Raw genomic sequence first — 14,252 nt, forward strand, 5'->3', positions numbered from 1 at the left:
GGGGGCGCATGTGTCTTCCAGCAGCACAGGGGGGGCATGTGTCTGCCAGCAGCACAGGGGGGGCATGTGTCTGCCAGCAGCACAGGGGGGCATATAGTGACCGGGGGGACTGTACCTGCCAGCAGCACAGGGGGGCATATTGTGACCGGGGGGGCATGTCCCTGCCAGCAGCACAAGGGGACATATTGTGACCAGGGGAACATGTGACTGCCAGCACAGGGGAGCATATAGTGACCGGGGGGGCATGTGCCTGCCAGCAGCACAAGGGGGCATATAGTGACCCAGGGAGGGGCATGTGTCTGCCAGCAGCACAGGGGGGGCATGTGTCTGCCAGCAGCACAGGGGGGCATATAGTGACCGGGGGGACTGTACCTGCCAGCAGCACAGGGGGGCATATTGTGACCGGGGGGGCATGTCCCTGCCAGCAGCACAAGGGGACATATTGTGACCAGGGGAACATGTGACTGCCAGCACAGGGGAGCATATAGTGACTGGGGGGGCATGTGCCTGCCAGCAGCACAAGGGGGCATATAGTGACCCAGGGAGGGGCATGTGTCTGCCAGCAGCACAGGGGGGCATGTGCCTGACAGCAGCACAGGGGGGCATGTGCCAGCACAAGGATGGGGGTTATATAGATACCAGGATGAGGGACATATGATTTGTAAGACGGACACTGGTATTATAAGACAGACCCCATTTAACATAAAAAAATATTTTTTTTCTCTTTTTCTTCACCAAATTTGTGGGTTCGTCTTATGGTCCGGTGCGTCTTATAGTCCGAAAAATACGTACGTCTCCAATCCCTTCTGCATAATACAAAAAATTCAGTCCCCCGATACTGTGTGGGCCAGTCCCATGGCCATAGCTGGTCTTGCTTTGGTGCCTCCTCTCTTGTCACAATCATCCTCCTCTTTCTTTCTTCAGGTGGATGAGGCATCCTACATCATCCACACAGTGTCCCCCAATCACGCTCCTGTGCAGGCGTACTTCATGGCAGAGCATAGTCATATGATGCACATCGGTGCTCTATTGGCCTCATCAGGCACATGGGCACTACAGGACTTTGCTCTGTCCTTGGCAGGGAAGATATATGTATGCCGGCAGGGGAGTGCAATGAGGGATGCTGTGTGGATGACGTAGGATGCACAATCCCTATGAAGCAGAGGAGGAAGCACCAAAGCAAGATCAACTACGCCTATCGGACCGGACCGCGATGTATGGGGAGATTATAAAAGTTTTTTTAGGTGATTTGCAGGGGGATTGGGGACTTATACACAGTTTACTAGAATGCTGTAAAAGTGGCCTTAATGGTGATGGCCTTAAGGCCCCGTCACACATAGCGAGATCGCTAGCGAGATCGCTGCTGAGTCACAAGTTTTGTGACGCAACAGCGATCTCAGTAGCGATCTCGCTATGTGTGACACGTACCAGCGATCAGCCCCCTGCTGTGAGATCGCTGGTCGTGTCGGAATGGCCTGGGCCATTTTTTGATCGTTGAGGTCCCGCTGACATCGCTGAATCGGCGTGTGTGACGCCGATTCAGCGATGTCTTCGCTGGTAACCAGGGTAAACATCGGGTAACTAAGCGCAGGGCCGCGCTTAGTAACCCGATGTTTACCCTGGTTACCATCCTAAAAGTAAAAAAACAAACGCTACATACTTACCTATCGCTGTCTGTCCTCGGCGCTCTGCTTCTCTGGTCTGGCTGTGAGCGCCGGTCAGCCGGAAAGCAGAGCGGTGACGTCACCGCTCTACTTTCCGGCCGCTGTGCTCACAGCCAGACCAGAGAAGCAGAGCGCCGAGGACAGACAGCGGTAGGTAAGTATGTAGCGTGTGTTTTTTTTTACTTTAACGATGGTAACCAGGGTAAACATCGGGTTACCAAGCGCGGCCCTGCGCTTAGTTACCCGATGTTTACCCTGGTTACCGGGGACCTCGGGATCGTTGGTCGCTGGAGAGCGGTCTGTGTGACAGCTCTCCAGCGACCAAACAGCGAGGCTGCAGCGATCCGGATCGTTGTCGGTATCGCTGCAGCGTCGCTATGTGTGACGGGGCCTTTAGTTTATATTGCGAAATCCTGGAGACGGGTTCCTTTTAAGTTAGATGAGTGACGTTTAGTTTCTCACATTTCTAATCCTCCTGCCTCAAGTAGAAAGTTCTAAGTGCGCTGTTCTTCGCCTGCCAGTTCCTGTAGGTTTGCTCTGGAGAGTGGCTTCCAGCTGACACATCTGTGATGAATCTTTTATGCTGGGGCACAAGCAATGCTTCCCAGAACAGTAGGACTTAGCTCGGTTGTGTCTGAGATACTTGAGAGATGTGATGTGCTTCATCAAGAACTAGAAAGAAGTTCTGCTCCAGACCATGTTGTTTTCCCAGAAGTGTACACATCGGAAATTTCATTTATGAAAATGAGTAAAATTGATATTTCTCTTACAGAAAAAGTTGTAGTATATTCATAAGTTATCCCTCAAAGTCGGTTTTGTCTCTTTAAGTTGCAACTTTGAGGTTAACTTTCTTGCAGATTTTGCAATACATTTATAACCTTTTCACAGCAGAATTAGAGGACAAATGTGGGGTAAATTTGGATTACTAGAACTGGGGTCCCAATCGCCCACCTTACTGCAGTCAGAGAGTGGCATGGATGCTCTGACTCGCTGCTGACTGACCGCATTATCCGTCAGTGCCATGGACAGTGCCTGGAGCGGCAATGTGCACACATTATTATGCCATTGCATCCAGTCTCCGACCACAGTGAAGAAGAACCATGGATTAGGACTCTAGTAGTGAGTGTGTCCCAGGTATGAGACCCCCATTTATCTCCTCTTCTGAGGATAGGTAGTAGATTTAGTTCATGTTAAAGCCCTTTATGTGGGTCTTTGGTTGTTCTATTGCACAGTAAATAACCAGCTGGAGAAAGCGATTATGATGAGCTCTTACATTAATCTTATTATTGATCTCGGGCCAGAATAATATTTAATGTATGTGTAATGTTCCGTCTTCCAGACAGTTGGTATCTTGCTCGGAGGATGGCAGTGTCCGCATATGGGATTTAAGATCAAAACCACAGTATCAGGCAGAGTCTGTTCCCGCAGGTGAAGTATACACCGTTTATGGATCCATACTCTTAAATGTTCTGCATCTATCTAATGGGCAAGCTATAGTTATACTGTAGATGAAGAAGCAGAAGCTTTCATGACCTTTGTATTCATCAGAAACGTATATTGAAGACAGTCCTGGCCATGTGATTGACATCCCGCTGCATAAAGTACAGCTACTGGCAGTGTCGGGTAACGGGCCATGCACGTGTCCATCACATGGCCCTGACAAGTTTCTGTCTACTGGAAGTAAGCCATGCCGGTTACTCTTGAGGAATTTATATCAAAAGTATATATTAAAGTTGCAAGTTGGGTGTAAATTCATTGGTTATATTTATACGCCATTCAGTCCAACCAACGTCAAAGACAATAGTCTGAGATCCCTTATTCTATAATGGACAAGGCAACCATGGGAAATACATAATGTAATCACTTCCCCTGATGAAGCTGTTGTAACAGCGATACGCGTGGGGCTTTTTCCTCACACCCTTGTTGCTCTTGGTTATATCCTACGATGGTTTTTCTATATCCCTTCGGACTTACGTGAGTGACAGTGATAGTCTATACAGGGCTTTACTATTGACCCAGGACCTCTATCATTCTTACGGATCCTTTATCTGCTCTATTGCCCCCTCCATTCTCCTTTCCTTGCAGATATACCATGCACCCTCTTTTCTCATACTCTGACAATTTTTTGATTTGGGTTCCCCAGTTTACACCTTTTTGACCATATTGACCCTACGTGTTTATTTTAGGCATGCCATGTCAACCTTAGCAGGTCGTTATGTTATCTGGACTTTTGGGGCTTTGTATTTGCCATGATTATTTATAATTCCATAGGAGGCAGTATGGTTTAGATATTGTTTTCCGTATGATATTATTGGATTATACAGCACAGATTACAGAGTCAACTGGGCCCATCTGCACCCTGAAAAATAAAGTGCAAAAAACACATACAAAAATATGTGAGGCATTAGTATTATGGCCAAAGTATGCAAGCTCAAAACTCGCGTCAAGGGTCCCCACACTTGCGAGTCCTGTGGTGTCTGTTCACACAGGATGCATTTTGGATAGCACTGGGCAGCCCGCCTAATCTAATATTATGGGCATCACCAATAGGCTGTAAGCCAGATGCTCTGCATCGCCTGTGTGTGAACAGTGCTGCATACAGACCTTTTTTTTGCATTAATATGCCAAACAACCGCAGGCTGTGAGTGGTTGTCTCATCAGCATTTTTGCACCTTTGCTAGGTGGGTCCACTGCATCCTGTGAGTGCATTTGTCTGGAGGCCTGAGCAGGTAAACAACTCTGCCTTTTTTTTTTGCTGGTTTTTCAATTTTTTTGGGGTGGATTTTCAAGTCCTCTTTTTGCTGCTTGGTGATGCATGTTCAGATGTAGCAGTAGCAACATGTAGGTCACCATACAGCCAGGGTCGGACTGGGCCACCGGAGAATCAGAGGATTCTCCGGAGGGCCCAGGCCCTGACACCTGCTGGCATACAGGGCCAGCAGCTGCCTAGGGCCCCCACTGCTCCAGGGGCCCCCAGCCAGTGGGGTGTCATTAACAGCGGGACACCACGCAGCTGCTATGGGGCCCCCGGTGCCAGCGGAGCAGCATCGGGTGACAGGAAGCCTAAGCCTGTTCCCTCTGTTAAAGTGGAATGAATATTCATGCTTACCAACGCCCCCATGGGCGTGGAGAGGAATGACTTCATTTCAATGTAGTAGCGTAATTAAGACGTGTGCTACCTTATATTATACCCTGATATTAGCGTGTTTTACCACACAATTGGTGATCTTGTATTTATTTCTATATAGCTACATAGTGGGCCCTAAGAATGGTTTTCTCTGGTGGGCCCAAGGTGCTCCAGTCCAACGCTGCATACAGCAGTACTGAGAAATGTAACTGTGAATCCAGCACTTAGGTGAAATAAACACCTACTAGAAGGCAGCATCCTGCCTTTCAACTTTTCACTGTTACCACCTCCTGCCTTCTTAATAGAGTTCAATAGATTGCTGTAGTCTGATTGCTCCATGATTGCTTTGACCAAAATGGATTTGTGCTGTTTATTCAGAATCAATGATGAGTTCAGGTGGGAGAGAAAGAAGTGGCTAATAAGTGTAGAAATAAGAAGACTTCTCCCATCAGATGTATTACAAATGTTCTTATATTTCACCTTTACTATTCATAGTTTCATAGTTTTAAGGTTCAAAATAGACCTATGGCCATCGAGTTTAACTTCTAGACTAACATGTTGGTCTAGACTCTAGAGGAAGGCAAAAACCTCATGAGTCAGATGAGATGCTAACTGCTCCATATTAGTGGAAAAATACCTTCCCGACTCCATATAAAGCTATCAGACTAGTTCCCTAGGTCAACGCCCCATCACAGAATCTAGTGCCCACAACCTGTAATATTATCATTGTCAAGAAAGGCGTCCAGGCCTCCTCTTATCCTTGTACTTTTGTAGTAAATCAACCATTACCACATCATGTGGCAGAGAGCTCCATAATCTCACTGCTCTTACAGTAAAGAATCTGTATGTAACCTTCGTGTTTGTACAGTGTAATAATATCGCCCCTAAGCCTTCGATTTCCCAAGTTGGATAACCCCAAGTTTGATAACCTGTCTTGTTACTGCAGTTCACCCCTTCACTTACTATCCTTGGTCGGTGTTCTCTGCACGCGCTCTATCTCTGCAGTGTTTATAGGATAATTCACAAAAGTTGCCCTCAATAGAATACCCCTAAACCGGGGATACAAGTGCCGCTAAATACCAGAAACATAAATCACATTTTTTTGGTGATTATACTAAATAGTAAATCCCAAAACAAGTGGTGCTTTCTAAATAAAATATCATTCATTGAGCAAAAATAAAACATAATTAAACATACAATGACAGAAAATAACAAAAAAGTGCAAAATCCAATAAAAAGAGGGACATAACCATAGGAAATCCACCAAATCTTGTAACACTACGGTGTGACTGAATGTGAAAAGAGCTAGATACCACACAAAGAGACCTCTAATTGGGTCTGATAGGGGAAATACCATAGCCAATACTAGCCATATAGTATACTCATGTCTAAAACTTAGACTATCATGTGCTGTGGCAGTTGCGGCATATGGTACACTATATAAGAAAGCCCTTACAACCAAAATGGTAGATGCGAGGATAACGCTCCATAGAGTAAAGCAAATACACATTACCGGAAGTGTGTGGTGTGGTCTTTCCTCGGCGTCCCTCTGCCCCGACGCGCGTTTCACTGACGGCTTCTTCGGCTTTAGTGTTTATAGGATTGTGACCATTCTAGTTTTCTGCAGTTTTAACCTGTCTATTTAATGCTTTCCTCGTTTTAGGCTTTTTCAGTATGTGGGGATTTGGAAAACCAGGGAAACCATCTAATCACGCAGTGAAGAAAGCTGCAGATCCTGGAATTATAGCCTCGCTGGAGCTGATCGGTGACCTGATTGGACATTCCTCTTCTGTACAGGTGACGGCAGATGTTATCTACTTAGGGGAGGAGGGAATATGTAAGGTTAGGCTTGGTGCCAACATTTCATACGCTTAATGCCAACATTTCTTACTTAGCTATTTTTTTGCATTGTAAAGGGTCTTTGTCATCAAGCATTCATTTTAGAAGGAACGTGTATTAGATACTTTACCTTATTTCTATCAGCCGGTGTTAAATATGCTTTGAAAGGTAGGTACTGTATCCAAAATGAAAGAGTCTCTTGGCATAGAAACAGCATGTGACCACAACACTTAGGCCCTGATTCATCAAGACCAAAGTTGTTCAGGCCGATCTTGATGAGGAGTCGTGCTAGCGTCAGACTCTCCGGATTGATGAATAGGTGCACGCTTTTTCATAAGTTTGGAGCATCTGACTAGTTGCGTGCGTCTCTGTGCACCACACCAGAAACCTTGCTCCAGGCTGTAAACAGGCTGCCAATAACGCTCTCATTCATCATATGAAATTATTTTTTGTGCAGCATAAAAAGATAATTTTTGGCGTTGCATTGTCCTGTGTAGACAGGACTTGCACTGCTGACAACTTTGGCAGCCTATGTGCCCTGAATGATCACTCGATGTGCGTCATTTATATTGGTCTGGCTGCGTAAACGGGCATGTAAACTACCGTTTTATCGATCGGTAGTTGTAACATGCCGCCAGTCAATCCAATTTAAAGGAACTTAAGACTGACACCCAGGACAAATCTCCATAGATTTACATTGAGAAAGCAACTTCTGGTTGACACATAAACCCTAGTGAGAGCTCCTAGGCTGATCTTAGGTCACGTGAGACGCAAGAGGACCAGCACTGTGCTGGAAACCAGGGAAGACTGTGATTGGTTTGTATTTTAATACACTTATACTTCATTACACACATAATTAGGAAAAAAAATTGCTGAGGCATCTTTAAAGAAACATATGTTCATTTATACAATGTCGTGATGTGACGTGGCACTGCTGGGGTGGTGCTCAAGTAGGGTCCCAAACCAATTAGTGTGATAAAGAAACTTGGCACTGAACTTTAGGAGAAATTGAAGTAGATTTTTAATACAGTCAACAGTTATAGTACAATATTCACAGACGTTTCGGTCTACCACAAGACCTTCATCAGTGTACCGACTGTTATAGGATGTCAGATCGAGATAGAGAGAAGTGAGATTCCGTGTCTTCTTTGTATACTAAGATGTAACAAGACTTTTAAGGACTTATGTTCCTATGATTTGGAGGACTGGATTGTTTTCATTGATAATACGATTTAAAATTTTAACCTATTGTTATAATTGTTAAGGTCCAGAACATGCGGCGGACACCGCGTTTTGACCTCGAGCCTGAGATCTGCACATTGCAACGACATCACTTATTTAAATTAGTGCGGCGGGAGCCTGATGACATACGGTGCCCTCCTCATTTAAAGGTGTAATCTGGGCTGCCATTTAAATCATTTTAATGATTTTATTTGTAATAATGGGGTTAGCCGTCTTGCACTGAGTTTTAAGCTGCGTAAATGGATGCCCGAAAACATGAGCACACACTCTGTAACACGTCACTGTGCAGGGGAGGAGGTGAGCTGTGATATCACCCATTTTTCCATGGTGGATCCTGCGTTATTTGCCTCCAGTTGTATTACAGATTTACTTTACTAATTGTAACGTTGCCCTTTGTCCCGACGTGTTGAGGTTTTTATTGTTTCCTCTTTCTTTTATTCAGATGTTCCTGTATTTTCAAGATCATGGTCTGGTGACGTGTTCCGCTGATCACCTGATCATCCTATGGAAGGAAGGCAGGAGAGAGTCCAGACTGCGCAGTCTAATGCTGTTTCAAAAACTAGAACAAAATGAAGACTTCCCGGCAAAGTTTTCCCTACATTAAACGGAGTGTTTGAGGGGTCAGGGCACGCATCGCCTGGTGTGCAGCTTGTTTTTATTTTCAGAGTTAATTTATTTTTAAGAAAGAAATCCTTACAATCATAAGATGATGCTGCCAGTGATGGATGTGTTGAATGTTCTTACTCATTTTATTTAAAGTCCTTTTATTTTTTACCTTTCCCCCTAAACGTTGCTTTGGGTGGCAGGAAAATATGGGGGAAATGAACTGCTACAGACTTTGATCTGATATTGGGGGATTCTCTCCTAAAGACTCGGCATTAAGTGAATTTGAGATAAAGTGTAATTTCCAATGTATTGTGGACCCTGGATATATAACAGGATTAATTAGAAAATGGAACATCAGGATTTTGCTTGTAGAAGTGCAGCATTGCAAGATGTACTGGATGCCCTAAAGCAAAAGGAGAACTGATGGAAATGTTATTGGAAACACGGAAGATTTAGTAATCTAAAGGAGGAAGATTTCTGACTGTGGCCTTGTGTGTTTCATGTATAGTAGGCTCTAGGGCACGGATCAATCAAAACTCGTGTTTTGTACAACAGTCTTGTGAGCTGAAGTAAAATGTGCCAAATTCATTAAGAAGCAATGCATACATGGCCAATTTTCCAGGTGTTGTGCCACCACAATAGATATCCTATTGCCATGGACAGACATACTTTGATGTTATAATTTACACTGGTTTTGTGGTGTAAATTATGACAAATTTATCAGAGACACTCAGACACGGTCCCTCCCATCCAAGCTCCGTTGTGCTTGATAGGCACAATGTCACAACTCCCCAGTGTTTCCATTCAGGTGGACAATTACGTGGCCTCCTTTATATGCAATTTGCATAGTTGTGCTCACGTGCCAACTAGTCTCTCCGGTCTTCTCTCAATGAAAAATGGGTAAGCACAGGAGTTTAGTTGGCATGTGACCACAAGTTTACAAATCGCGTACATGCGGTCACCTAACTATTCACCCAAACAAGGAATTTGAGGATTTGTGACAGTGCGCACTTCCTATACTGTTAAAATTTGGAAGTCTGCAGTCACATAAAGTGATTACATACTTTTCATCTCCGCCTGGAAAACCCATTGAATTTAAGGATATTGATTGATGTGCAGCGCTGGATATATTATCTTATTCACATTTGCAACATAATCTTGGGCTGGTAATCTCTAACAACCAAACGGGCACTATCTAATGGTTTACTGTGAGCATTACAATATTACCAGGAGAAGGGAGCTACAGTGAGCTGTTACTGTATAAATGGTGCCATTTTCAAATCTACGTTAGTCATTGCCGCATTCTACAATATTTTCCTTCAGTAAATGTTGTTTTCTGCTTCCAAGAGCCCAAAGTTAATCATCCGCTTTGTCACTTTATCAACATTTTCCGCATGTTGTAGATGAAAACAGATGTGCTACTGATGACACAACTCGTTCTGTCGCTGCCATTATTTTTCTGTGTTTTATTAATGCATTTGTACAATACAAATGCTGCCTCATGTGTTAGAATAGTTTCTGATATAAGTTTTAAGAACGTTTATTTGCTGTTGCAGATGTGATTACACTTATTTTACTGATATGTGACATTGACCCAAATCCTTTTCACCTAAAATCGTTGCCTTTCTGTGTCTGTGTCAGACTAAAGTGATCCAACGTGATATATGGTGGAATTTCCAATAAACAGTACAATTCTGGAAATGACGGCGCTCCTAAAGTAACAGAGTTATCATTGTCATTGCTTCCGCCCTGCTTATTTACCGCTTCTCTGCAGTTCCCCAAGTCTTTACCGACTTGGCTACTTTAGGGACATCTGTCTATTGCATGTGACTGCCGAGTCCAATCACTAGGCTCAACGGTCATCCAAAAATTGCAAGTGACCTCCTCTAAGCCCAGTGATTGGCAGTAGCAGCCATGTGTTGCAACCACATCAGCAAGGATAAGCTGCAAACATTGACAAGACTGCACTGGATGCCTTTATAGTAGACAACCCCTTTAAATGCTTTTTATTTCAAACTATATATGGTCATAGCTTCTCCAGGATGCCTCCATAGCCCAAAACCCGCCTTCCAAGTGTTTTCATATTGCGTTGTTCCCAGGACGCACCAAGGTGTTGTTTGGAAAATCTACAGAGATGATTGGATTCAATTTTGTGTTCAGTATACAGACTCCTTCACAATCACTTTTTTTTTGACAGACAAAAGGAATTTTCAAGCTTTTTATTTCATAGCACTTTTACTTGTTTTTTTAGTGGCATTTTTTATTTGCTATCCTTTAAACATGGAGATTTTAGTATTTTTAAGTCTGAAGTAAAACCAAAAAATAAATATATATACACTGCTCAAAAAAATAAAGGGAACACTAAAATCCCACATCCTAGATATCACTGAATGAAATATTTCAGTTGCAAATCTTTATTCATTATATAGTGCTATGTGTTGAGAACAATAAAACATAAAAATGATCAACGTAAATCAAAATGAATATCCCACGGAGGTCTGGAGTTGGAATGATCCTCAAAATCGAAGTGGAAAATCAAATTACAGGCTGATCCAACTTCAGTGGAAATGCCTCAAGACAAGGAAATGATGCTCAGTAGTGTGTGTGTGTGTTGCCTCCATGTGCCTGTATGACCTCCCTACAATGCCTGGGCATGCTCCTGATTAGGCGGCGGATGGTCTTCTGAGGGATCTCCTCCCAGACTTAGAAAAGCATCCGCCAACTCCTGGGCAGTCTGTGGTGCAATGTGTCTTGGTGGATGGTACGAGACATGATGTCCCAGATGTGTTTGTGATAGAAATATTTATATCATGTAGATCTCACTTGCATGTATACTCCTCTATAATTGGATTCAGGTCTGGGGATCGGGCGGGCCAGTCCATAGCTTCAATGCCTTCATCTTGCAGGAACTGCTGACACACTCCAGCCACACGAGGTCTGGCATTGTCCTGCATTAGGAGGAATCCAGGGCCTACCGCACCAGGATATGATCTCACAAGGGGTCTGAGGATCTCATCTCGGTACCTAATGGCAGTCAGACTACCTCTGGCAAGCACATGGAGGGCTGTGCGGCCCTCCAAAGAAATGCCATGTCACACCGTTAGCGACCCACTGCCAAACCGGTCATGCTGAAGGATGTTGCAGGCAACAGATCGCTTTCCATGGCGTCTCCAGACTCTGTCACGTCTGTCACACGTGCTCAGTGTGAACCTGCTTTCATCTGTGAAGAGCACAGGGCGCCAGTGGCGAATTTGCCAATCCTGGTGTTCTGTGGCAAATGCCAAGTGTCCTGCACGGTGTTGGGCTGTGAGCACAACCCCCTCTGTGGACGTCGGGCACTCAGACCATCCTAATGGAGTTGCTTTCTAACCGTTTGTGCAGACACATGCACATTTGTAGCCTGCTGGAAGTCATTTTGCAGGGCTCTGGCAGTGCTCCTCCTGTTCCTCCTTGCACAAAGGCTGAGGTAGCGGTCCTGCTGCTGGGTTGTTGCCCTCCTACGGCCCCCTCCACGTCTCCTGGTGTACTCGCCTGTCTCCTGGTAGCGCCTCCAGCCTCTGGACACTACGCTGACAGTCACAGCAAACCTTGCCACAGCTCGCATTGATGTGCCATCCTGGATGAGCTGCACTACCTGAGCCACTTGTGTGGGTTGTAGAGTCCTTCTCATGCTACCACGAGTGTGAAAGCACAACCAACATTCAAAAGTGACCAAAACATCTGCCAGAAAGCATTGGTACTGAGATGTGGTCTGTGGTCCCCCACCTGCAGAACCACTCCTTTATTGAGTGTGTCTTGATAATTGCCAATAATTTCCATCATGGATGAGGTTCTATATTTTCTCAGATGGTAAAGCTGCCCACTCTTCTTGGCAAAAAGCCTCCAGTTCCTGTAAATTCCTGGGCTGTGTAGCATGAACTGCGCGCTTGAGATCTCCCCAGAGTGGCTCAATGATATTGAGGTCAGTAAACTGAGATGGCCACTCCAGAACCTTCACTTTGTCCTGCTGTAGCCAATGACAGGTTGACTTGGCCTTGTTTTGGATCGTTCTCATGTTGGAATGTCCAAGTACGTCCCATAATTTGTAACATGGTGTATATTACATTTTGTTATTTTTAGAAAAACTTAGAAAATCAAGTTACCATGGTTGTTATTCGTAGACCTTGGGACACCCCTTTGAGCTTGAGGCTGCTCTGCTGCTAGGCACTGGCTGACACCCATATTAAGTGATTGCGAGAAGCTGATAAAAATCATGGCAATTGAGGTCAGACTATGACTTCTAGGTCTGCTAGGTATGGTCTGATACCCTAATATGGTACAGGTCTAATAATACATACGTATTTCAGGGTAATAAAATAGTGATCAGATAGATGACAGTTGAAGACCTGTAGAGGGAATAAGTAAAAAAAAAATCACAGAAAAATGTTATGCCAATAAAAACACTCTTTTTTTTAAACTGTATAAACAATAATAAATAATGACTAATATTTGCTATTGCCACATTCAGAATGACCCAATTTATAAAGCTGTCACATTGGTTTTTTTCATCATACTGGCATGCAAATGGTGGAATAAAAGGCTATCAGAAAAGTGAATAAAAAATAAAATAGTATAACTGAAAATGTCATTTTATCCTGCAAATATCTAGCCCTGACATAGCTCAGTTGGCAGGAAAATAGATATAGGTCTCAGAATATAATGACGCATAAACATGAATTTAAAAAAATATTGTTCAGTGCGCAAAAGTAGCAAAACGTAAGACGTAAAACGTAACTTCTGCTTTGCTATAATTGTACTGACCTGAAGAATAAAACTTTTATACTGCACTGTGAATGTCAAATTTTTGCACTGCTGCTGTTCATTCTGGCTCCAAAAAATTGTTATAGAATGTGATTAAAAAAATGCACCTAAAAATAGTGCCAATAAACATTTCAACCCACAAAAAACAATCCCCAGCAGTGTACAATCTTTAGTCATGCACAAAAGAACAGTTGGCCAGTGTTTTGTGCACCTCTAAAATGACAGACACCTCCGGACAGAGGCCAGATGCACTCCAAATGATGACATCTGCATTATTACACTGAATGGGTGGGGGGTTCTATGTTACTGGTAGCACAAAAGCTTTAGAAAATCCACAAGAAATCTGCACTTCTAAATGCCCCCTTATTCTGACTCCCTCAGTGTACTTATATGGCAGTTAGCATACACACGTGTTTCATTACTGTAGGAGAGAGAACCCTTTTAATTTACAGAGTGCATGCCTCCAGAAGCACAAACTGGGCACCATGTATAGGCACTTAGCTGGCATAGGTGCAATTTTCACTGTAACACCAACCACATACTTTTTTTTCTGGAAAGTACCTGTGGAGTCAAAATAGACACTACATCCATGGAGATGGGAGGCACTTTGGACATTGTCTAGCCTGTGATCCGGTGGTGTCCATCTTTTTAAGTGTGCATAAAAGCGTGGTCAACCAGTTTTGTTCACTTCTGAAAAGAAAGACACTGCTAAACAGAGGCCAGATGGAGTCCAGAGTAACTCTGCTTCCTCATTATAGTGAATGGACTGATCAAGCGTGTCATCTGAATTACGTTACTCTGAGATTTAGATGGAAACTCCGATGTAAGTGCTCAGCATAGAGCGCAGGATAAATGTGATCTCAAACGTTATGTAAAATGTTCTCAATAAAATCTTCAATCCACAAAAAAAGAAACAAATCCCCACTCAGGCCCATCATCTTTTAACGGAAATGGGTTCCACGTTACTGTTAGCA

At 43.9% G+C, this 14,252-nt stretch overlaps 1 protein-coding gene across 2 annotated transcripts in view; it reads left to right on the top strand.

Annotated features, from left to right (window-relative positions):
• Positions 1-10,199, top strand: part of WDR41 (WD repeat domain 41) — a 60,083-nt gene extending 49,884 nt beyond the window's left edge. For both annotated transcript variants that reach the window (XM_069749974.1, XM_069749979.1), the window contains 3 exons: positions 3,004-3,092; positions 6,455-6,588; positions 8,315-10,199. In XM_069749974.1, coding sequence (XP_069606075.1) covers positions 3,004-3,092; positions 6,455-6,588; positions 8,315-8,476 — 385 coding nt within the window. In that variant the 3' untranslated portion in view covers positions 8,477-10,199. The remainder of the gene's footprint in view (positions 1-3,003; positions 3,093-6,454; positions 6,589-8,314) is intronic.
• Positions 10,200-14,252: the final 4,053 nt, after the last annotated feature.

This window comes from Ranitomeya imitator, chromosome 1, assembly GCF_032444005.1.
Source record: "Ranitomeya imitator isolate aRanImi1 chromosome 1, aRanImi1.pri, whole genome shotgun sequence".
Taxonomy (NCBI): Eukaryota; Metazoa; Chordata; class Amphibia; order Anura; family Dendrobatidae; genus Ranitomeya; species Ranitomeya imitator.